The sequence below is a fragment of the Ursus americanus genome, chromosome 27, assembly GCF_024610735.1.
Source record: "Ursus americanus isolate L20-20 chromosome 27, mUrsAme1.1.p, whole genome shotgun sequence".
Lineage (NCBI taxonomy): Eukaryota > Metazoa > Chordata > Mammalia > Carnivora > Ursidae > Ursus > Ursus americanus.
The window spans coordinates 28,471,677-28,497,439 of record NC_142153.1 but is presented as its reverse complement, the minus strand read 5'-3'; the positions used below and the strand labels follow the sequence as shown (position 1 = coordinate 28,497,439).

At 40.5% G+C, this 25,763-nt stretch overlaps 1 protein-coding gene across 1 annotated transcript in view; it reads right to left on the bottom strand.

Annotated features, from left to right (window-relative positions):
• The window catches only part of CSMD1 (CUB and Sushi multiple domains 1), a 1,039,667-nt gene that overhangs the window by 335,882 nt on the left and 678,022 nt on the right, over positions 1 to 25,763 (bottom strand). Inside the window, exons 17-21 of the mRNA XM_087856321.1 lie at positions 24,679 to 24,795; positions 22,494 to 22,709; positions 19,507 to 19,695; positions 8,652 to 8,821; positions 4,205 to 4,361 (exon numbers count right to left, since the gene is read on the bottom strand). Of these exons, the coding sequence (XP_087712447.1) occupies positions 4,205 to 4,361; positions 8,652 to 8,821; positions 19,507 to 19,695; positions 22,494 to 22,709; positions 24,679 to 24,795 (849 nt within the window). The remainder of the gene's footprint in view (positions 1 to 4,204; positions 4,362 to 8,651; positions 8,822 to 19,506; positions 19,696 to 22,493; positions 22,710 to 24,678; positions 24,796 to 25,763) is intronic.

Below are 25,763 nucleotides of genomic sequence, written 5' to 3'. Positions count from 1 at the left end.
AATGTATTTATCCCAAGTTGTCACAAAGATGCCTGGTTTTTCCTCCTGGCCAATGCCCTTACATATATAAATATCATGCAACACATGTGTTACTCAACAAGGAAGGATCATCTAAAATATGCAAAATTAAGTTTATCAACAAATCTGGGCTTCAGTCAAAAGACCTGGATTCGGGTCCTGACTGTGCCTCTTTCAGATGTGAAAGACTCAGCATACCACTCAAAGATTGGCAACTCAGTTTCTAATTTATGAAGAAGAGTAAAAGGAGCTCTTTACTAGGACCGCGAATTATACCAAGGTGGTAAAATCAGAATGTATGCAAGAGTATGCTGTAAATATTAAAGGAAATACAAACATCATTTGGACCCACTCTGAAAACATTAGGATGTTTAATAAGCTATATATTTACTTTCTGTTGGCATTTTCTGATCCACTTGTGTAGACTAATTATGGATCGAAACATTTAAATATGAATGTTTCCTTAAGTAATGCAATTAACTAGCAAGAGGCAATTACAAAAGTCTTTTGAAGTCAGCTGAAAGTGTCTTTACATAGTCTTCAGCTTTAATAATTCGCTCAAAACAGTTTATAACCATTCATTATTTCCAAGCTATCTTTTAGGGATGAATATTTGATTCAGGTATTCGATCACATTGTGGGAGCTCGGGATTTTTTAAACTTAATTACTGAGTGTTTAACCCCAAGAATTTAATGGGAAGTTAATAATATTTTGATTATATACCCATCAGCACCATCAATTCTATATAACAAATATATTTTCCCATCTAGTGGTGTGTTACAGCTTTAGGACAATCTTGCAAGCAAAAATTGCACCCAGGGAGCATCTGTGTTTTTGGAGGTGGAGGCAAAGAGGGAAAACAGGCAGAAAAGATAATTACTCCTGTCAAATCAGTTATACTAAGAGCTAAATACCAATCATTGCCAATAGTTTGTCTTCTGAGAAACTCAGAAAGTTTGTGGTGCTATGTGAAGAAGAAGAAGAAGAAGAAGAAGAAGAAGAAGAAGAAGAAGGAGGAGGAGGAGGAGGAGGAGGAGGAGGAGGAGGAGGAGGAGGAGGAGGAGGAGGAGGAGGAGGAGGAGGAGAAGGAGAAGAAGAAGGAGAAGGAGAAGAAGAAGAAGAAGAAGAAGAAGAAGGAGGAGGAGGAGGAGGAGGAGGAGGAGGAGGAGGAGGAGGAGAAGGAGAAGAAGAAGGGGAAGAAGAAGGAGAAGAAGAAGAAGAAGAAGAAGAAGAAGAAGAAGAAGAAGAAGAAGAAGGAGAAAGAGAAGGAGAAGAAGAAGAAGAAGAAGGAGAAAGAGAAGGAGAAGAAGAAGAAGAAGAAGAAGAAGAAGGAGGAGGAGGAGGAGGAGGAGGAGGAGGAGGAGGAGGAGGAGGAGGGGGAGAAGAAGAAGGAGAAGAAGAAGGGGAAGAAGAAGGGGAAGAAGAAGGAGAAGGAGAAGAAGGAGAAGAAGAAGAAGAAGAAGAAGAAGAAGAAGAAGAAGAAGAAGAAGAAGAAGAAGAAGAAGAAGAAGAAGAAGAAGAAGAAGAAGAAGAAGGAGGAGGAGGAGGAGGAGGAGGAGGAGGAGGAGGAGGAGGAGGAGGAGGAGGAGGAGGAGGAGGAGGAGAAGAAGAAGGGGAAGAAGAAGGGGAAGAAGAAGGGGAAGAAGAAGGAGAAGGAGAAGAAGAAGGAGAAGAAGAAGAAGAAGAAGAAGAAGAAGAAGAAGAAGAAGAAGAAGAAGAAGAAGAAGAAGAAGAAGAAGAAGAAGAATCGTCCATATAATTAGAAAGTGTCCATAAGTAGATCCACAGACCATAGATTCCAGCTTTCTCAAAGTTACCCAGAGAAAGGGGGGGCAGCAAAAGGTTCTGGAGCTGTGCCAGATACTGTGGAGAAACATGGGGTTACAACATCCGTGTGACATTGAATGGGAGCTGAGAATAGCACACTGAAGTAACCTTTCTTGATGAGGGAAGGTGGACATCCTACCCAGACGAAGCCCACAACTTCTCATTTCAAACCAGCCACATGTTTATAGGACCTATGCACCTTCTTAACTGTGATTTGGGAAAATAAAGAGGAAGTCAGAATTCTGGAAACAGTAAAGAAACTCCCTCCTTTATGATAAATCTGGTTACTTGAAATTCCAGAAGGCATGCACTTGTTTCTGGATATCTTCTGCACAACCAAGAGAATATAGGAACAAAGTGTTCATAAATCAAGAATTACTCCAGTTGGAAATAGTTTGAAACAGGAAGCAGAAACTAGGATTGAGATGAGATGCAAAACAGAAGCTTAGCAGGTAGGTTTTCTATGAAGCAGCCGAGGAAGAGTCACATTGGGCTTAGTTACCTCCAGACCTTGGGTGGTATTGGGGATGGGGACATGGATGTGCCCAGAGACAGGGAAACACAAAGGCCAATGCATTCTTCTCTTTGGGGACAAACCATAATAGAAGGCACGGTTTCTCAGGTAAGCTAACGCAATCACCTTCTTAGCACAGTGGGCAGCACGTCAGTCTCATCAGCAGGTAAGCTAATGCAACAACGGAAGTGCAGGAACAAACCAGGTGTGCCTGGAACTTCTCCTCAATTATAATAAACCCAGCTACCCAAAGAGTTTTCAAACTGCTTTCCTTCTCAAGTATTCACGTTCCTCTAAGACTCTAAGCCGAGTATAATAGCTAGGAAGTAGGGATTAATGCATCCAAGTAGTAGAACAGAAACTATGATCATACTGATGGAGAACCCAAAGTAGAAGGGAAAAAGAGATCACGCCAGTGTATATCCTGTCTGAAAGCAGAGCAAAAAGGTTTTGCATCTTTGAAACGTATTTCAGAGTGACATTCTGAAAAGTGGTATTCTAGTAATGAAAAATTCTAATCACGAATAGATGTTAGAAGGCCAGTTGCTACTAATTTATTTAGCATACAATAAAATGAATATACTTGCTGTGTACTGAATCTCATAAATGGTTACTTCCATGAACATGAAAAACAGGTTTTCTCCTGATGTCAGCTACTCTACTTCTGTTTTTGCCCAGCCCTTCACCTGTAATTTTGCCCACCAAGGGGGATTTGAGGCAATTAATCTTCCTTTGAGGCACCTGGAATAGCTCTGTGTCTGGGATAATTATTATCATTTCCAGGCTTTCATTTGCTTATCTATCAAATAAAGAACTCAATCTCAATGATCACTAATATGCTTTCATGCTAAAAAAAAAAAAAAGTTTATGGTTTTTGTCATGGTATTTGCTGTTATAAATATTTTTCATCATCAGATTAGTGCAGGACTGGACTGTCTTGTACATTTTCAAGCATTTTAGTTCATCGATTCCTTCATTTTAATCAGTTATCCACACCACATAGCTGCGTGCTTTACTTTATTTGTTTGGAACTAAAAATGTTGGAACTAACAGAGATCATATTGCGCGGTTCTCTTCGTGAAAGCACAGTCTCTTTCCCTCCTTTATTTTATACCCTCTCTGTCTTCTTCACATTATCTGTAAACATATTTTTCCTACACTGATGTATATTAATAAGGGGAGCACGACAGGACCCAGCTTAAAACTGTGGGTCTGTGATCAAAGCCCGGCTCTAGCACCTCATACACCTGCTGCCTTTGGCAAATACTGAAATTATTTGTGTTTAGGACATTAGTAGTGCTAAGAAAGAGCTTAGTACCTGAGGTTATTTTATGTTATGACATAATATATGTGTATTTATACGTATCTGTGACTATCTATATTACACACATGCAATTTATATTCTATAATATATAGATTCTAGTAGAGAGAGATATAAGATATAATTGTAAGTGTTGACATAGGTTAGGCATTCAAGGACTAATCCTATCAGTTACATCAAACATTCATTCAAAATCTTGCATATATACATAGATGAGTCCCTGTCCATGTGCACTATATCATAATTAGCATTTTTTAAGCCTGAAAACTCTTAAATGTCATGGTATTTTCTTTCCAGGTATAGCCATTATCTTATGAAAATATTAATACTTCTAAGACAATAAATTTCAAACTATCACTTCTGGCAACATGCCTAAATTAAGAATTAAACAGCAATCCAAAGCACAGTAAAGAGACCGGAGAGACCAGAGAGCCGGGGGTTGGGGGGGGGGGGAGTCAGCGAAATAATAGATGTTTCCTGAGAAAAGAAAACAAAACGCAATGCTACGTCCTGTGCTACTTACTGGTATAGGTGAGCTGGAAGCCCTGGTCCGTGTCAGACCCGTTGGTGTTGAACTCAAGCCACAGGTGATTGGAAGTGCTGTTCAGGACCAGCCCCATGAGCTCATTCCTGGTGAAGGCCCCCAGTGGACGCGATGAACTGTCTCTGCCATCATACACCTAAGGAGAAGCCACTGTGTGAGTCCCTGTATTACTTAATTCTGTTTGTATGTTAGCAGTTCTAACAAGAAGTTCAAATCTTCATAGATGTGATTTTATGCGGCACTTGGAAAAGGGAGACAGTTAAGGAAGAGCTGAATGCATGACATTGTGAAACAGTAGTTTGTTGTTGTTGTTGTTGTTGTTGTTGTTGTTGTTGTTGTTGTTTAAGTTTTATCTTAACCGTCCTCATTAAAGACAGAAGAGTTCATTTGTCATCAGTGCATTCTACCCTCATCACTTTGGGCACTCTTCCCGTGCTTACTTAAAATTAAATAAATATTTATTTGCATTTCTGTGTTCCATTATTTACCTTTGTCCCCTTCCCTCAGAATCCCCTTCCCAAGGCTGAAGGGACCTGTACTGTCTTAGGCATGACGTCGTCTCTGAACTATCATGCAAGTAATCAGACATCCCATCCCTCCCTGCTCTCTCCTACCTGAATGTATTACAAGACAAGACACGATGTGGGAATCTTGTCGCATTTTGCAGCCTTTGAGCCTGAGGTGACTTGAGTCTTGTAATAAAAGAATCCCATCGTGTAATAATATCAGAGGACAGAGACATGTGTTGCCTGCTCTAAACACTTTATGCTTGACTTTAGGTGACTTTGGGTGACTTTGTAGGTGATTGTAAAGCATGAATGTTTATAACAAATATTTGGAAGGAAGGTAGACAGGCTTGCTTTTGTGGGAATGTTAGGGGTAAGGGAGAGCGGATGTTCAAAGCTGTGTCCCCAAATTTCACTGAGGTAGACCACACCAGGTGTGGGTGACTGCCATTCACATTTCCTCGGTGGGGACTGTATCAACAGTTTAGGGCATGAGGGTGTGTGCTTTTCTGCTATGGCCAGAATAGACCGTGTTTGTATTCAGGAAGGATTCAGTGCTGAGGTCCCCCGACACCCCTAGGAAACTATCAAGTATAGAACGCATAGTGGGAATGGTTAATCCGTTTGCTTCTTTGAACTACTGTAATAGTTCATAGCAAGGAACCACATTGGTGCCAATAAAGGATTCTTGGAAGACAGAATCAATCTGTATTATATTGTAAAACACCCAGTTTTTCTTAATTAAAAAGTCTTAATAAAGGGCATGAAAGTCCTCAGTATACTCCTCCAATGTCTGTTTATTTCCCCACTACTTTCCTTCTCACATGGATTAATTCTTACTTTTCTTCTCTTAATTCCCTTCTAATACATGTATAAACCATATTCCTTGCTCAACAGACTTACACATATACACGGAATCCTAAAAGAAGAGAACACATTTAGAAAAATCAATTTTATAAATCATTATTTATTTCCAATTAAACAAGCAGGTGCAAGAATAATGGAGTCAAATGCCCTACAATTCCTCTAGCAACAGGCAACCGTTGGAAAAATCATCGCTTGGCTCAATATGTGGATTCGTCAGACAGGATGAGGTCTGTGACACCCCAACTTTAATAAGTGTTAAACCCAGAGGAATCTGGCTCAAAAAGAGAATGTCCAGACCTTCCCAGAAAGGTCTCGTGTCACTCCACATACCACACCATTCTCTGTAAGCCACAGAAACCCACGGAGATGAGGAGCGTTCAAACAAATAAAATACTCATGGAAGCTCAATCCTTAGACTTCTGATGCCTTGTCCAGAGTCACCTGCATTGACCTTGACTGGGAGCTTCCCACAGATTAAAAAGATCGTCTGGACAGCAGCCAGCTCCCAGCATCTTCCAAACTATGACCATTAAAAAATTCTGTCGTGTTTGTCAACATCACCGGCAATGAGCACTGCGCTTGGCCGTGGAAATGTCAGGGTGATGAAGGCACCCATCACATGGACCACCATTTTCTCAGCTCCCTCAGGTTGAAAATCTGGATTCAAGTTGTGCATGGATCACACATGTCAACCCAGATAGTACTGGAAGTCAGAAGACTTGATTTTTAATTCCAATTAATTTAGGAACAAGCCATTTGAGGTCAGCCTACTGCCTGTCACGTACATACCCTGGACCATATGCTCCTGGAATCAAAGTGTTCCTTTTAGGTACTAGAAAAATGCTCCTTGAGTCTTATGTTAATACAAGGCTGTAACTATTTACATCACGAACGCTTCTCGGGGTTTGGCATTTAATCAATGCCATACGCCCCGGGTGGAATAGCCCAGTTAGCTGATGATCACAGATGAAGAGACATCACGCCGCGTGCCGGAGCTGCACAGCTGGATGTACTTGGGGAGTCTTTCCCAGTTTGACAGGAGCTATACCCAGAATATCCCAAACTGACTTCCCTTTCCATTATACATCCCTTTCATGACATTTTCATTCAAGCTATATTTCTGTCACGTGATTTTTTTTTACATATGAAGCAAAAAGAATTCACATTTTTGTGCATGGAAATATGTCTATAAAATTTTGCTCTTTCTTATTGGATCATACTATGTATGAAGGAACAATGTGAACACCATTTAAAGCTAAAAAATAAGATAATCCCACTTGAAATGTTTTTAACACTGAGACATTTATTAGCTTATTCAATAAAATATATGCTTGCAAAACATTTAGGCATTTCAAGTGATTGGCAGTTTCTCTGCAATTAAATGGGGTAAGCCAGGTTTTTGTTTTTGCTTTTTGTTATAATCAACAACTTGAAACTTCAGTAATCACAAACGAACATTATTCACTTCCTTCCATGGCAATAATATTTATCAGTGTACATTTTATGCAGTGTCTCTAAGTCACTCACCTGCACCAAGGATAGTTAATTGTCACCTACAAGTTTTCTCTGAAGACTTACTGACTTCTAAATTTGAGGTTATCAAAGAACGCAGAAAATGGTTACTTAGAACGTAAGTTTAAATTTTTTCTAGATCGGTGAGAATGTACTAGTTTCCTGCCTGAAAATCACTTCTTAATTACAGAGCTTCGTGATGTCAGCATGAGCTTTTGAAAGACGATTACAATAAAAGAACAACTAGAACAAAGCTACTCTTCTCAACAACGACATTGAAAAGGTCGAGCCGGGCTTAGGAAGGAGTAGGGCACTCCAGGCTTTAAGCACCTCTTGAGTGTGCCTAACAGCTAAAGAGGTCAGGTCGGGTTCTGGAGGGACCCCTCTTTAACCATGGTGCAAATGGATGACAAACAGGGGGTTATTAACGTCTCCCTTTTGGCTGGCTCTTTGCATCTTTTCCTAATGCTCAGAGCTCAAAGTGTGTGGACGTCCCCGACTCTGAGAGATGTCCGCATGTGAGCCCATGTAGAGGTAAATATGAGTGGAAAACCTAAGAACTTCACAAAGGAATGAGAAAGGAGCTATGTCTCTCTCCTGCCACATATCAGCTGTGTGACCTGGACCAGTCGCGTGCTCCTCCCTGGACCGAGCAAGGACATAGATTGGGTAGTGTCTGGCATTAGTCTGATGGCCCTCTTTGCCTGTGGTTGGTCTACAAATGCCCCCTCCCTGGCCCCAGACCCTGGAAGGACCTGCTTTTCTTGAAGTGATAGGAGAGGTGGGAACTATACTAGAAGTTTTAGGAAGTAAGGGGCATTTCCAGTTAGAGCTGGGATTTCATATATCAAGTCAAAACCTGAATGAACCCAGAATCTCTTTTTCTTCCTTTTTTTCCCGGCCTCCATCTACAATGTGGGCGGTGTGCTGGGTCCTGCTCCCCAGAGCATTTTCCTGAGGCTCTGGTACTTTGTACCATAGAATGCACAAAACTCTTGCTACTGGTCCCACTCCAAGCACACCCTGAGTCCTGTGAGCACAACTTAGACTCTTCCACTAAGATTCTTTCTTGTCCTAGCGTGGCTTCTCCCCCTAAGCCCTGCTTCATGGTCTAGGGATAGTGGCTGAGCTTGGTTCTACCATCATATCAGAATCCATCTAGCCTGGGATGTTATGACCACATTTGAAAATTGAGAGTGACTCTAGAAAGTGTTGCTTCAGGGGCCCCACCAGTTTTAATAATTACAACTGTGTGCTAGGCACAATCCCAGAAACAAACACCAACAGTGTACTATTTAAACCTCAAAACATCCTCCAAAGATAGGTATCGCCATATGTTTTACACATAAGATAAACCAAGGCCTCCACTGATGACGCTCAGGACACCTTCACAAACCAACTGGGTAAATAAACTGGAAAAGTTGTGTATGTCTAAAGCTACGTAAATATAGGTATACATCTCTATGTGTACAGATGGATGGTTATTTAATTTGTTCCTTGAGAAGAAGAGATGGAGTCACGTTCGAGAAGATTCTTCTTACCTTCAGAATGTCTCCTTCAAACAGCTGGAAGCTTCGTGCCCTCAGATGAATCCCCTTGCCAGCTTCCGTTTCTATTTTATAGATACACTCGTGGTTATTATCATAATTTGATGGGAAGTTTGGAGACAGCAACGTTCCTTCATTTCCTTTGACACTTGCTCCACATTCAGCTAAAATAAATAGGACATTAAAAAAGAAAGAATTCAAAAGTGGAATTACTGATTTTAATACATAACAGCTCTACAATCATGACAGCCCTCTCCTCTCTCAATGTATGTCTGTCATTAATACATTGCTTTTATAGATTCATGACTTTTTTTTTTTTTTACTGTTTACCAACTGAACAGGAAATATCCTCCACTCATCCATTTTCAAGATTTCTTGTTTCTTTTCACAGAATACCTCCTACTCCATGGAAGCAGCCTGCTATCCCACAGAGAGATCTAGAATAAAATCTCTCCACCCAGGCTCACTGGCTGTGTCACAGGGCAGTCATCCCCTCCCTCCCCATGACTCATTTCTACCTCGTGAAACATTCCCACCAATTCCCGTGTGGCGGCTCTGTTGTACAGAAGTAATTCCTTACGTTCGCATTTTTGTGGTATCATCCTGAACACATGGAAAGGGGACCTAGTGATAGAGAAAACCACTCCTCAGCCCACTCCCATGTCACAGCACTGAGCTGGTCTGCATTACATCTCAGGACAAAAGAGCGTTCAGGGGAGGTACATGTTAGCTTCCTCTCCCCTTCTCTGGAGGAAAGCAGAGGGTCATTCACTTCTAGATCCAAATTTGCATAAAAGCAACCTTAATCAATGTAAAAAATAAATAAATAAAAATAAATATAACTCTCTAATTTCTGTCAACTCAGAGAAAGTCACATAACCTCCCAGCTCACCTTGAAAGTGAACAGTTTAGCTGAAAGACTCAAGCTTTAAAATCTAATCAGTACAAAATGATCATAAAATAATAGAGATGCCGTGTGTGTGTGTGTGTGTGTGTGTGTGTGTGTGTGTGTGTGGAGACAGAGAGAAAGAGAGAGAGAAAGAGAGAGAGACAAGAGAGCGCCATGGGATTCAGCACCAAATAATTTATTGGCCACACTGTGTGCCAAATGCAGTGATTTTTAAAAATTCAACAAAATAATGGTCAAGTTGGAAAGTGAAACTCAGTGAAAAGTACATATGTAGTGGGGTTGAGGAGAGTGAGAGGGCTCACAGTGTTCACTTTATGTGGTGTTCTGCAATTTTGGCAGATATCGTGTGGGTGCCCATTTTCATAATTGTGACTTTCTCTGATATCTCCATCCTCCTCTAGCAATTAGTACCATCAGCTACACCTCTACCCATGATTCCCTAGCCTGCTTGCCAGAAGGAAATTGCTAGAGATTTAAGATCAGGTCCTACGTATTTGTGCACTTGGATCTCATAAAGTCCCCACGTAGAAGGGTAGGGAGAAAATCAGGGAGGAAGACACATAAGAACTCGGGCTCACCTATCCCTTATCTCTCCTTTACTGAAGACTTAAAGGCAGGCTTTTTTGGGCAGTGGGGGAGAACGGTGACCCGACAAAATGGAAATTGGGTTTCATAATATTTTTTAAAACTATAGACATATTTATATTACTGTATTTATATGTAATTACATATATTTTAATTATCATAATATTTTAAAAATATTTGTAAGAAAAGATAAAAATAGGGGAGAAAGGCACGTGGTGTATCGCTCATGCTGGATGTGTGGGTGGGTATTTAATCTCAGGACTATGCCTTGGTGGTCTTTGAATGGTGGGCAGTCCTGCTTTTTTTTTTTTTTTTTTTTAAAGTAGGCTCCATGCCCAGGGCAGAGCGCAACACAGGGTTTGAACTCAGGACCCTGAGATCAAACCTGAGCCCATATCAAGAGTCAGACGCTTAACTGACTGAGCTGAAGACCTGTGGCTTTCTACATTAAATTCAACAAGCACTTTAAGTAAAGTATTCCCCTTGGGAAATAGTAATAATACTTGGGCCTTGTTGCATATTTTTGTCTTTTTTTTTTCTTTCTTAAAGGAATAAGATTTTTTGTGACATAAAATCCAAAATAAATAGAAAGAACATCAAAACAGCAAAGTAGAGTATCCTCCTTTGGTTACTCTGTGGATGGAATAGTGGGGGCAGGGAGGGGAGGTCACATTTGTTAAAGATATCAGACTCAAAAGGAATTTTAAAAAAAGAAACTCAATTGAATTCTGATAACTGGAATATAAAGCCTAGCCACACATACCTGGAATTTTTATTTAAAATTGAACTGGACAGTGATCAATAAAATGTACCATTCAAAAATCAGTTTAAGTCCTTTTATCCATTACTTTATAAGTTTGGGGAAAAAATGTCTTGCAGTGGAAGATGGAAAAATACTGATATAGTGGCAAATAGATTATTTTTAGTCCGAGGAAAACATTTGAAGAAATATTCTTTACGGCTGTAATAACCGGTTTGTGTATTCGGATTTAGCGTGCATTTCAATCTATCAAGCCCGTTAGCTGACTGTGGGCATCGCACGTTCTCCACATACAGGCAGTCCTGAGTCAAACTTCCTGGAGGGAGCTGGAGGTGAAAGGGATAATGAGGGTCCTGGCCCCCTCTGGTCACCATCTGGTCATCAGGAGGGGCCGTGGTCTTCCTTCCTGACTGAATGAGGTCAGGAGATGGAGGGAGGGTTGGAACGCAGAAGGGGTAATTAATTGAACACAGTGGTAAGTCTTGAACACAAAGTGTGGAATGAGAGCTCAGCCACTGTCAGTAACTATGGAAATACCTAAGGGAAGTCGTAGCTTGTCTTCAGGGAGGATTCCATGAGGAAAGCCAAGCCAAGGAGAATTGACTTGGCTGGGTTTCACCCACCCCTGAAGGAAGTGCTTCTCCTTTCCAAAGGCAGGACTGTCCTGCCATCTCTGTCTACCGGCTCTATCTGGGGCTCTGCATTTGTGGAGACTGGGGTTTGTTCTCTTATTCTCACTGTGGTTGGGATTCCTTTCTTTGGTCTTCACATCACTATGTTTCTACTCTTGTCTTCCCCTCCACAGATTTGCCACACAGAGAATCATCCAGACTGGACTAGAAATATCATTTTTCAAAGGTGACAATCTATCAAGACAAGACCGATGTATGAATTCTAATCATTGTAGTGTGTGTCACACACTTTTTAAAGTTCTTCACATACAGGGACTCATGCAATCCTCATGGTAACCTTGTCTAACAGGTTCATAAATCACATTTTACAGGTGAGGAAACTGAAACAGAATAGTTTGAAAACCAAGGGCTTCCCCCAAGATCACACAACTAGTACAGACCAATTATCGATTTGATATAAACTCTCCGTACTTAGGAATGGAATCACGTCCTTTTCTTATCCTAACTAATGATGAAAACACTTCATGGTTAATAATTCATAAATTTGGAACAGGTCATCAATTAACTGGAGATGATATTTGTTTTCACATTAGCATTTAAGACATTCACCATAAACTTATTTCACATAATACAACAAAAAGGGAGGATTAGAAAGAAGATTTTGGCATTTGGATACATAAGAAGAAAAAAAAATTAAAACTAAAGATGTAATTTTACATCTGTATCTTTTTTTTTTTTAAGTTAGCTTCATGCCCAGTGCAGAGCCCAGTACGAGACTTGAACTCAGAACCCTGAGATCAAGACCTGAGCCAAAATGAAGAGTTGGACAATTAACCCACTGAGCCACCGAGGAGCTCCTCTTACACATCCTTTCACTAGGATTTGGATGCTGGGATTTTGCTATAAGGCAGATATGTAAGTGGTGCTAATTAAGTGCACTCTGTCGGAATAAGAGATGTGAGGGATTACTTGCCCAGCTGTAACTGGTAACCCTCTGTAGATAAGTGAGTTTGTTGAAAGATGGCACAGAAGCAACCGACCACCTCAGTCCTGCATTTCACTTCATCCTTACCCCTGAAAAATAAAACCTCCCGAGTATCAGAGCAACTGTTTCTCATCCTGAGACACAAATAAAATTTCTAAGTAAACATTCAACAATAATTCATTTATTGTATCTACATCTGTAACTGAATCTAAATCTACATGCCAATACATTTACATGTGCAGGGACAGACTTTCATTTTTCTAGACTAGTTTGGTATTACCCCTAAAGACGGCCTTTTGTGTGAATTTTTTTTCTGAGGGTATGAAATTGCTAGTAAAATATACAAACTTGGTATCTTAATTTTTTAAAAATCTATTTCAGGATAGTGTTTTGTTTTACATATTTACATACTATGCTTTATTACTATTTTATATATATTTGTATGTCTTTATATTCTTCAAAGACTTTGAAGCAGATTATCATGTAATTACATTTTTTCCCTCTTCAAATCATGACTTTTACATCTTTCCTCAAGTTTGAACAGTTATGTGTGTTTGGGTTGACACTATTGCAGTGAACATGTGTGGTTGTTGTTCTTGTTTTCTGATTTTATGTCAAGACCAATAAGAAAATATGACATCTTAAAGGTGGAACATGAGTCGCCATTTTACCTTGAGAGCCTCAGTTCATACTCAACTTGGTGCTGTAGCAGGGCTGGCAACATCCAAGGTCCGGTGAGAGACGTGGGTAGGGACCCAGCGCTGGGACACGTGAACAGTCTGGGTGTGAGACAGGCTATTTACAGAGCTCATAGCCCTGACTGAGGTAGGGGGTCATCTGAGGGAACTATAGGAAATCTGGCCGCAGACAGACTTGGTCAGATCTGGGGAATGCATGGGCTTCACTGAACCATGGTGTTGTTTTCTGATTTTATGTCAAGACCAATAAGAAAATATGACATCTTAAAGGTGGAACATGAGTCGCCATTTTACCTTGAGAGCCTCGGTTCATACTCAACTTGGTGCTGTAGCAGGGCTGGCAACACCCAAGGTCCGGTGAGAGACGTGGGTAGGGACCCAGCGCTGGGACACGTGAACAGTCTGGGTGTGAGACAGGCTATTTACGGAGCTCATAGCCCTGACTGAGGTAGGGGGTCATCTGAGGGAACTATAGGAAATCTGGCCGCAGACAGACTTGGTCAGATCCGGGGAATGCATGGGCTTCACTGAACCATGGTGTGAGGTCCCTAAAAGTTGAGCATGCCAGTGTCCTGACAAAGGGTGCTTGGAGAAGAGGAGAAAGCACTAAGGAAAGCAATGAATCTTAAAGACTCTACAAGAAAACAGAAACGGTGCAATCTTGTGAACGTGGACTTGTAAAGCAAATTCTGGAATCCCTAGTCCAGACCAACACCCTGGAAAATCAAAGTAGTGGCAGAACAAATGAAATGTGTTGGCTCTGTGCCCACTAAACCCTGAGACGCTATCTCATGGGAAATAATTAAAGAAAATAAGACACTAATAGTAAAAACCAGTGCTCAGAAAATTACAAAACTTAAGTCATCAGAATTTCAAAAATTCTTTGAACTTGATTGAAAATATCTATTGTTAATCTCCATTACGGGAGCAATTAAATGTATCAATTTTAAGTTCTTTCAATAATCCCTTTAAAATTACTTTAAGATGAATGGATATAATTTTCCTTAAGATGAATCATTTGTCCTTTTTATAAAGAATCTACTGAAAATGTAATTAAAATCGGATTGTCATTTAGAATTTTGTAATGGAAATGAACTAATTAAAATTAAATTAACATAATAGAAAGGAGTCAATTGATTTTCCATAAATTCTTCTGTGAGAAGTATCTACTTGTGAGGCCAACCTTATTCAGTTCAGGCTACCATAACCAAACACCCCAAACCAGGGGCTTGAACAACACACATGTACTCCCCACAGTTCTGGGGGCTGGACGGTGGCCAGTGCCCACAGCACTGACTGTGGGCTCTATATGCACATAATAAGCTGGATTCAAGTTCCCTTGCCCAAGAGCTTGTCCCCCTAAGTAATAGTGAGGATGTACAGTGTCTCTCAGGACACAGGGAACTTTCTTAGCAAAGTGGCTGGTTGTGAAGGTGTTTGGTGGTGGTTATTCAAGTTTTGTGGAAATTGCAGTGGATTCTTTGAGAACATTTTGAAATTGTAAATTGATTATTTTACATCAATTAACATACACACATATGCTTTGAGAGCATTATTTGAAGAGCACAGACCTTGAAAGTAGCTTGACTATGAAAGGGAGACAGAAAACCTACTTCCTTTCTACTTTGAACCAAGAATTTTTGGTTCGTAAAATAAAAACAAATCAGTAAATGGCATCTATATCTATCTATCTATCTATCTATCTATCTATCTATCTATCTATGACTATGTATATGAAGTGTTATTGATTATAGAGTCTGTAAACATATGAACTCTATTTTATATGTGTGTGTATATATATATATATAGTCTATATTATTTAATATGTGCAATCTTATTGTTACAAAGAATATATAAAATTGCATAAAATGCTGATCCTATTTTTAATCTATTTATTATCCTATGAACCTTTATTTCCTTAATTTAATGCTATTATTGAGTTAACTTTTAAGACTCAACAGAGATTAGCTTCAGTTTTTAATTTTGTTTCAAAGTTTTAAACTAAGAATTAAAGAAATACATGGAAACAATAAACCTGTTGGCATAGGAAAGTAATGTTTAAATAGAATTGGTTAAAAGACTTAAAGTTAAATTTAGTTTATGAAAATACAGGCAAGTTATTTTGTTCTACTATGCCGCTTTGAAATATTTATAATCCATCATACAACTGAGGCTAATATTGTTAACTTTTTTCCCCCATTTTATTCCATCCAAGGACACTGTACTTTGTCCAACAAATAGAATTAATGCAGATGTTCAACGACAGGATAATTCTTGCTTTCATTGATTTTTTTTAATTCTCTCAGCAGATATTATTTGGTAATTGATCTGACGTAGAAATAGAGGCTTATCATACTCCACCTGAGAATATTTTGTGTTCAAAAATGTGTGTTCATAGATGCAATATTAGATTAGGGAATTCTAGTGGATACCGATTTGAATCATGCCTGCTCTCATCTGCCTGTTTTTTTTTCCAAAAAGATATCACAAATATCATAAAATACATGCTCATTCTCAGTATTCAACACCTACACAGATCTGCCCCTTAGTACCCTAAGACAACCAGAATTGTTCTGGTCAGTGATGGTCAGGAACAGGCATGTGACTCTATTTGGGCCGATCAGAGGTAATCCAGGGATTACAACGAAGCCATCCTGGGACAGCTGTTTCCCTGGGCCGCTGATGTTGGCATTGCCGCACTATGTGCTGATACAGAGCCTGGTCTGATGAAGCCCCCTGGGGGGAGCCGGGAGCTGCCCAATGCTCCCCCAGGGGCATGTGGAGCCTGAGGATAAAGTCAACACCCAGGTAGAGAGATAACAGGAGAGATAAAAGAAAGGACAAGGGGGGGCGCCTGGGTGGCGCAGTCATTAAGCGTCTGCCTTCGGCTCAGGGCGTGATCCCGGCGTGCCGGGATCGAGCCCCACATCAGGCTCCTCCGCTGGGAGCCTGCTTCTTCCTCTCCCACTCCCCCTGCTTGTGTTCCCTCTCTCACTGGCTGTCTCTCTCTGTCAAAAAAAAAAAAAAAAAAAAAAAGGTTTAAAAAAAAAAAAGAAAAGAAAGGACAAGGCATCAGGTTCTTGGTTGCAAAGTCAAGTCCATGATCAAACCTCACCTGAAGCTGTCCCAATTTACGACTATTTAGCCATATGGCCAATAAACCTTCATTTTTACTTAAACCAGTTAGGCACCTTTTTCTTTAACTTGTAAAAATTGACATATATTGAATGATATGCATATAATGTAATGCAAAAGGCAGCACAAGAAAGGGCTTGCAAATTTCGTTATGCATCATGGAGGGCATAATGATGTTATTCCCAGTATCCTAAATAAATAATTAGGTGGAAATAGCCCTAAAATGAATAAATGCAAACAAAAAGATCATTTCTCTTTAATTTTTGAGTGAACTGATGAAGAGAAAAATAGTTCCTAATTTAGGTGTTCACTAGAAATTCTATTTCAGATGAGATGCTTATTAGGGAAAAAAACAAAATCACATGCTTGTAATTCAGTTGACATTCTTCCAATGTCACTTGTGATCTCTGGAATGGATTTCCAACTTTTGGCTATGGATCGATCACTCTTATTTCTGTGATTTTAAAAGAAGCAACACAGGCATAGAATCAAATTGTTGAGATCAAGAGAGAAGCTTCGGTGGGAATTAATCTTTATTTGTTTGACAAACATCTATGGAATAAGGCACAGAACAGGATATTGGGGATCAAGTAGTCCCCACTGTAAAGAAAGGTCATCCTAACAGGAAACAGCAACATGGGGGAACTTTAATGGAGTCCAGCTGATAGTAGGGAGGCTCTCCCTTCTGCCAGTAGGTGACAAGGTAGAAACTCTAGCTCACGAGTGAGATGAGTTCAGAAAATGAGGAAGAGTCAGCCTGACAGGACCGCAGGATGTGCATTGGTGGGTGAGGGGGGAAAGAGAACCATGGTGACCATGAGCCTGCACGCGTTCCTGGAGCTCGTGCTTCAGGACCAGAGTATGTCCTGCAGGGATCTGGGGAGTCTGCCTGATGAGTAATGAGCCTTGTGTAGCCACCGGAGTCTCAGTGCTGCCTGCTCTGAATATTATGGGGGGCTAATTGGTAGGTTCTCCTAAGGGGGGACGTCGAGGGGGCTTGGATTTGGATGGCTCTCTTGGGAGCTCCGTCCTAGAGCCTGGGAGAAGGTTCCCATGGCTGGGGCAGATGGAGTGGGCAGGGGAGCCCGATTCGAGAACCAGGTGGGACACAGACTCCTCAAAACCAGCAACTAATCAGACATGGAGGCTGAGAGGAAAGAAGAAATACGAACCAGTCCCAGATGCCCTGTGGGTCAGCTAGGGGATTGCTGCCATGAGTAACATGTGTATTTCAAGGGATGTTGCAGCCAGATGAGCTGGAAGGAAATTCAGGAAAGCCAGGAAAAATACAAGAAGCTAAATATGGGAAGGATACAGCCAGGCCCCCATGTGTGGTCCCAGTGCAGGGCAGCGGGGAGAAGCCTGCTTTCAGGTACACTGTGCTCAGATCTGGAACAGCCTGAGGTGGGCAAAGGTCCTGGACCCTTTGCCTCTTAGTGTCCTCATCTGTACAATGGAAGTGACAGCAACAGTTCTTACCTCATTAATTCCAGTGAATTAAATGAATCAATATGTGTAAAGAGCTCAGAGCAGTGCAGAGTCTAGAATTAAGGCTCAATGGATATTTATTCTTATTCTATATTTTGGGCAACAATGTAAAAACTCCAGTAACAAGAGGAACAGTGTAAAGATAATGAATCTATATAAGAGACTAACAGGGAATGAAATATAATAATCAAGAGACTACTTAATGTTACATGTGTGGGACAAAGCTTTGATTTCACTGGATCAGGAGTTTCTTCCAAATCTTGAACTGCCCTGTTCGGTAATTGTCATTTTGGGGAATGTGGATTCCAGGCAACTCCAGGAATTCCTAGGATTCAGTACAAAATACTGTATCTCTTTTTCTTGAGACAGTGTATAAAAATGATATCCGGATCTCAAATAAAAATCATAACCCCAAAAAAGTGAGAACCACTATTTTAGGAGAAAGCAAGATGATAGACATGGACAGACATGTGCCCTGGTGAGAGAGAAAGATGATTTGATTCATGTTTACTTGTGTAATTTTTTTAAATGAAGTCCTGACTGTGGGATTATCATTAAAACACAAAAAGATGGTATTACTAGCTGAATCAATAATATCCCTAAACCATGCTGATCATTGAAGAGATTCCTTTCCATGGGGGGAAAAATGGGTTTCCCTAAGTTAATTCAGTAATTGTATGGGTTATGATACCTTGTTTGCACAACGTTGCCACCTGCCTCTATTGCATCAGCTGGTAGGACTAGGGTGGGAGGCATCACGGACTCCCCGTGACTCAGAAGGCTTACAGCCAAAGTGGGCTGCGATTAATCTCCGGATGACATTAGGCAGTTTTCTGTAACTTGAAAGAACCGACTGTCAACCCTTCCCATGCAGCAACATGGCCAAGTGGCAGGTGCCAGACATGATCTCTGGGGTGATAACCAGACCTCACACGTGCAGGTGGAATCCCATATTTAGCTCTGCCTGCCTGCCCACACAACTCTGCTCGGCTCCTTACCTTATGGTAGCTCATTCCCAGATTAGCAGCAAATGAAACTGAGCCAGCATCCTAAACCCACTGTGCTAGCACAGCACCTTGTTGCAAAGTACCCACTAAAGATTCCTATTTCTGGAACGACCTCTTGAATTCTTCAAGAACACACGGAAAGAGCTAACTCAGCGTTGAAATCTCTACAATGCCCACTTTGCAGGAGTATGCCACAATCATCCAATCAGAGAGCTGAACGGAAAAGTAACCACAGAACTAGTATTTTAAATTGTCACCATTATCATACCAGGAGATACTCACTGCTTTTAAGCAATAGAATTGTCAACAGTTGTGTTAATACAGCCTGGCTTCTTCCAGCTTTTATCTTTTCTTTGGTTCCAGATTATTTTTGGTTATATGCAAATATTTTCCTTCATAAATATGCTGGGCACGTGCTCTATAGAATCACCCTTCTTCAGCTGTGAGATCGGAGCGCTGGAAGGGATGGACTTCATACAGAAGGTAAGTACAGCCCAGCGGGCTCACGTCCTCAGGGTAGCAGGGTGCCCGCCGCTGTCCAGCACCCGGACCCCCCGCCCTCCTTCCTTGCCAAACTCGGCCCTGCGTCCTGACTGTACCAAGCCGTATTCCCACTGGATGAATGAAATGAAAGCGTGTGACCACCTACCCACACACCTTGGCAGACGTGCACTCCACACACGACGGCCCCCACCCAGGCACGTAAGCTGGCTTGCACCTTCTAAGCGGTACCCTGGGAAGCAGGAAAACGTCAGAGAGTCCCCGACTCCGAAGTGAAAACCAATTCTTCGGCTGAAGGCAGGGACGCCAGGATCATCACAAGGCTCCAAGTCATATTCTGAAACATGAAGAGACAGAGTACATTTGTGGGAAATCGGGTAAATACTCAAAAAGTATTTAGCAAGAATAAAAAATGGCCGTTATATATTTTTTTCAAACTCCTCCATAACTGTTTTGTGGATTGATTTTCTTTGTACTATAAGCTGTCTCATGATGAATGGCATGCATTATATATATATATATATATTTTTTTTTTAAATAGAGGTGTAATATTAAAATAAAATGACCCATTTCATAACTGTGACTTTAACAGTATGGAATTATTTCACTGCTAAAGGTAAAGGTAAAGAACACTTGGAGAATCAAGTGTACACAATTAGGCATCAGTAACTGATCCTCGGGATAAAGCGGGACACTGAGCAGCTGTGTGCAGCCGGCTGGGACTCTGGAGCTCCTTCCCACACTGTCCCATTAGCATCTGTGACATACATCGGGAGGGAAATGACATTTTGATAAAACCTCCCAAAAAAGACAGAAGTAAACCAGACCACCAGGAGAAAAAACAGATCTAAAAGCCTATTGAATTAATGCAAACATCTGAAACATCCCCAGAAGGGAAAATGCTTCATTTGCATAATAAAGTTGCTACTTATTTGGACACTTAGAAAATAAACTTCATTGTATTAATGCCACGGGCAATTGTTGGCAGCCAAGTTTCAAGGCAAAATCCTTCCAAATGAAATTACCCTTTAGCACATCTAAAGAACAAGCTTACATTAGCTCTGGCTTTGCAATCCCAGGTGTGTCTTTCTCTTTTTAAAGACTGAGCTTGTCTGTGACACTAGATAAGTGATTCTTCGGCAAGCTTTACAAATCATTTTCCATTGGGTGTGTGCACACGAATTGTTCCACACATGCAAACACGGTCACCACATTACTTTTTTTTTTAACATTATTTATTTATTTATTCGTAAGTAGACTTTACGCTGGGCGTGGAGCCCAGCAAGGGCCTTAAACTCAGGACCCTGAGATCAAAACCTGAGCTGAAATCAAGAGTTGGATGCTTAACCAAGCTGCAAAGACCCAGAGAAGTGTGTTTTGTCTTGCCCGTTGTTGTCTGCTTGCTTGTTTGTGTAGGGAGTTTGTGGAAGAAGTCAGCTCTAGAGTTCTAGTCTGACCTTCGGTAATCCAAAGTCTTATTGCCAGCTCTGTGCTGAGAGCGATAGAATTAAACAGATGTTGGGAACAGCACAGACTCCTGAGAAATATCTAGGGAAGAGACTCACAGACTTGCACCATGACCACTTCCTTTCTTTTTAACTTTTAAGTGTTCTGTTTAACTTCAGTTTGGGTCTTGATGAAAGTGAGAGGGAGTGACATTCTAATGGTGGCCCTAATTGAGATTCGCCGGGAAAGAATGTGTAGAAGAATAAGGCATTAGTGTTAGGAAGATTTAAGTCTTTGTTACACAGAGCAGGCAATTTCATGATTACCCCTGATTACGGCAAATTTCCAAGAAATCAAGTCATCTGAGCTCATCCCAAGAGCACCACCAATGCAGCAAAATGCCAGGAAAAATCAACAAAGTCAGATAAAGATAAATGGCAATTGGTCGTAATTATAGGGAGTATAAAATAGTTCGGAGCATCTCAAAATCCCTAAGAAGTCTTTTTCTTTAAGACGCATTTCAATGCCTATGTTGCTAACGATCAGGCGATATTGAGTAAGTGATTATTAACTTCCAACTAAGTATAAGTCACAGGAATGCACCTGCCGCTGACAGAAGAGTGGAAGGCACAGAAACTCTTTGCCTAAGCGTCTCAGCTTTACAACAGGAGATAAGATTAATTCTCCTATATTGTGACAAAGAATCTCGTAAGTGGCATCGGAGGTTATTAAGGTATTGATGTAGTTTCAACGTAGAAGAAATCACTGGTGATTATGGGACTCCCGAACTACCTTACAAAAACAGCATTAGCTCTGGGCTATAAGGAGAGAAGCAGGAAAACACTCTTCTTTTCAAAGCATCCTACACAGAAATGCAAATTAACGTAACTATTGACACCCATCAGAATCACAGAGCAGGAGCCCCCTTTCTGATGGCCTGACTATATGTGTGTCCCTGCAGGGGCCTGACCATCATCTGGTCACTGAACATGGTTTATGTGATTAAATTTACCTCATGCATGGCTGACTAGTTTTTACATATGTGCAATTTCTCCTTGTCTATAAAAACACAGTGATACCATTCAGGGCACCATTCATACTAAGCAATCTAACCTGGATGGATAATGTTTGAAACAACAGAAACCCTGAACAAATATTATGTATGTAGCATAATTTAAAATGTTACGTAATTCTGGAGGGTGGCTTTGTCTTGGTGCAGGATTGCATTAATGTAAATGACAAGCTCATTCTCAGCTGTGTGTGTTCACCCTTCTTTTGCTTTTTCACCCTAGAGGTGGCTCTCAAGACAAGTACTGGCATCTGCTAGAGGGCAGGAACCGAAATAATCAGATGACAGCTTCCCCTGAGACTCTCCCAATAAGGACAGTTTGCTCAGAGATTTTGATAGAATTGATGAGGAGAAGTGAGTGAGAAGGGCTTTTCAGGAGAACTTAGTGATATGAACAATCTTCCAGGGATGAGAATTTTCAGAGTCATTTCATGGAGGCAGGGTAGATGTCCTCCCGTATTCCTTCCAGAAGGTTCAGCCTCCTCTGCCCACCAGCTAATGCTTATAAGTGCTCGGACACTTACCTGTAATCAGGCACATGCACGTACACACACACATACGCTCACACAAAAGTTACTATTATCACCTGCGAAGAGAAACCTCAGAAGAGAACAACATACCTGAAAACGTGATGTTGAAGCCCTCGTAGGAAATGGAAAAGTCTGATATGAACCGAAGCTGGGCAGTGAAGTTTCCAAACAAACCTGCCTTGATAGTGTGAGGCAGGACGGACCCTGTGAGTCTGGCCACAGGCTCCGTGAAACTCCCATCCTCTGTGATCAGTAAATAGTCATGGGAGCTCTCAAGGTGGAAGGTGTGAAAGATCATCTGAACGCCTGAGAGGCACAGAGAGAGAGGGAGAGGGGGAAGGAGAAGGAAGGAAAGGAAGGGAGGGAGGGAGAGTGGGAGAGAGGGAGAGGGGGAGAGAGGGAGAGGAAGGGAAGGGAGAAAGGAAGGCAGAGAGGGAGGGAGGGAGAAAGGGAAGGAGAGATATCAGTAAACAGCTGAGGAAAAATATTTTCTTCTAGGTTTAGAGACACCAAACTCTTGAATCAAAATATAATCTTAATATGCAAATTTCACTTCAAAGTTTCAAAAGAAAATACAGAGAATGGATACAAAGAATACATTTAGAAATGAAAGAAGGGGATAAATATTCAAAATAAATGTGTAAGTATATAAAAGTACAGGTACAGGTATAGATTAGACATAGGATTATAGGTACAGATAAGGACAGAGATTTAGAATCAGACAGACACACAAGTACAACATGGTGGGATGTTTATGGTGGACCACAAGTAGGAATGGTCACTAGGAAAGCATTTGTCCTAGAGGAATAAAGGACCAGATAATTTTTCCATTTATATTTAACAAGTATCCTTTATAATATCTTAGGTTGGATGTCTAGCATATAAACTTATACAAATGAGGGAAGAAATCTTTGAAATAATAGTTTTAGGTTCCTCTTACGCATATGTTCTCGTATTAACCATACCAACAAAGTATTAAAGGATTCCTATAGCAAAAATAATAAAATCAACTATGAATAACTCCTTTTAAACAAAAATACTCATTTTTATGATGACAAAATCTTGGTCACTCACAATTTGTTTCTTTATTCTCCATTTCCTTCAAGGAAATTCTTTTTTCTTTCTTTTTTTTTTTTTTCTTTTTTTTAAGAAAGAGAGATCATGTGAGCTCTGGTGGCAGGAAGGGGCAGAGGCAGAGGGTGAGAGAGAACCTTAAACTGAGTGCGGAACCTGATGTAGGGCTCGATCTCACGACCCTGACATCATGACCTGAGCCAGAATCAAGAGTGATGCTTAAGCGATTGAGCCACCCAGCCACCCCAAGGAAATTCTTAACATATATTCATGACACATGCTAGCATAGTATAATATGGGGTATATAATCAAATCTGTCAATTTAATATCAAGTTCAGTTCAATCTAAGTGTAAAGACAATGTCTCCATGATATTTATGTGATTAGAATTCCATACTATCTCCTCAAAAAGACAAATTTAATCCCACAGAAAAGACCCAGGGTACAGTCCTAAATCCAGTACTTATGAACTACATTTCTTGGACAAATTACCAATTTTCCTGGCCTTTAATATACTTACCTATAAAATGAAGATAATGAAATCTGCTCCATAAATCATCCCTGAATTATGAAGATAGATGGTTTATTATGTATAATGATACTGATTAAATTTAGAACACAAGGCAAGTACTAAAAGTCATCCTAGGGGCATCTGGGTGGCTCAGTCAGTTGGGCATCTCCCTTCGGCAACATGATCTCGGAGTCCTGGGATCAAGCCTGGGTAGGGCTCCCTGCTCGGTGGGGAGTCTGCTTGGGATTCTCTCTCCCTCTGCCCCTCCCCCCACTTCTGCTCTCTCTCTTTTAAATAAATAAATAAAATCTTTTTTAAAAAGCTATCCTAGATTTATCATCATAGAAATGAAAACTTTGGATGATTTCTAATTTCCTTTGATTTAATTAATATTTTTATTTTATCTGATCTATACCTCTTTTCCTTATCATCATACCTACTTTTCAAACATATATTCACCCACATAAATCCACATTACCTAATAGAAAGTAAAACAAGAAATCTCCTTTTACAGTAGCATCAATCATTGTAGACCATTTTTGTTCTAAAATGATCTAAAACATCAAAATTAACAGTTAAAATATGTGAAGAAATCAGTTACCTTGTTTGTTCACACATGCATACTTTTTGCTTTGTTCTTATATTTGTACTTTATTATTCTGTATGTATAAAATCCATGTAATAGTCTTACCCTTTCCATGAGACACTTCAATGGTCCATGTACAGTTTAGAGAGTTTGGGTAAAAATCTGGAAATCCAGGAGAAAGGACTGTTCCACTCTTCCCATGGATGTAACCTCCACAGAGAGCTTAAGACGATAAGGAAAATGATTATTGTCATATTAAAGTTTCACAGTAGTTGCTAGAAGAAAGTACTTTTAAAGTGACATTTACTTTGCACAAGGACTAAAAGAGTATCAAATATCACCTCTATGAAACATAAAACAAAACTGAAACTTTATTTTACTCACAATTATAATATGCCATAGAAAAGTGTCCTAAACAGTACAAAATCTAGCAAAATAACAGAGTAAGGTAATAATGCAAAGTAAGCTGCGGTGGAATTTTGTGTGGTAACTTGACTGAGCCATGGGATTCCCAGCCATTTCTGTGAGGATATGTTTGGATGAGAGTAACATTTGTGTGGGTGGCCTGAGCAAAGCAGACTGTCCTCCCTAATGTGGGTGGGCCTTGTTCAATCAGTTGAAGGCTTCGATAGAACAAAAAGGCTGAACCTTCCACAAATGAGATGAGACTCCCCATCCCTGATCTCCTTTGAACTGGGGAATCAGTTGTTTTTTCTCTCTTTGGATTTGAGCTGAAACACTGGCTCTTTCTGAGTCTTGAGCCCGCCAGCCTTCAGACTGGAATTTACACCATTGGCTTTCCCATGTTTCCAGCTTATCTACTGAAGGTCTCAGGACTTGACAGCCTCACAACCAGGTGAGCCAATTCCTTATAATAAATCTCCCTCCCTCTCCCCCTCACCCTTCCTCTCCTTCCCTCCCTTCCTATCTCCTACACATACACACACACACACACACACACACACACACACCCCACAGGTTCTGCTTCTCTAGATGACACTGACTTATACAATTACAGCTTCAGAAATGATGTAGGTTTGAATTTTTTAGAGCTGCTGGTCTTAGCAGCTTTTCAGTTGATTTCAATCCTCATCAACAAAATCTGGCCTGTTCAATATGTCTTGGAGATCCATTTTTGAAGGAAGAAAAAAAGCTATATAATAATAATTTGAATGGGAAAGTAGAAACAT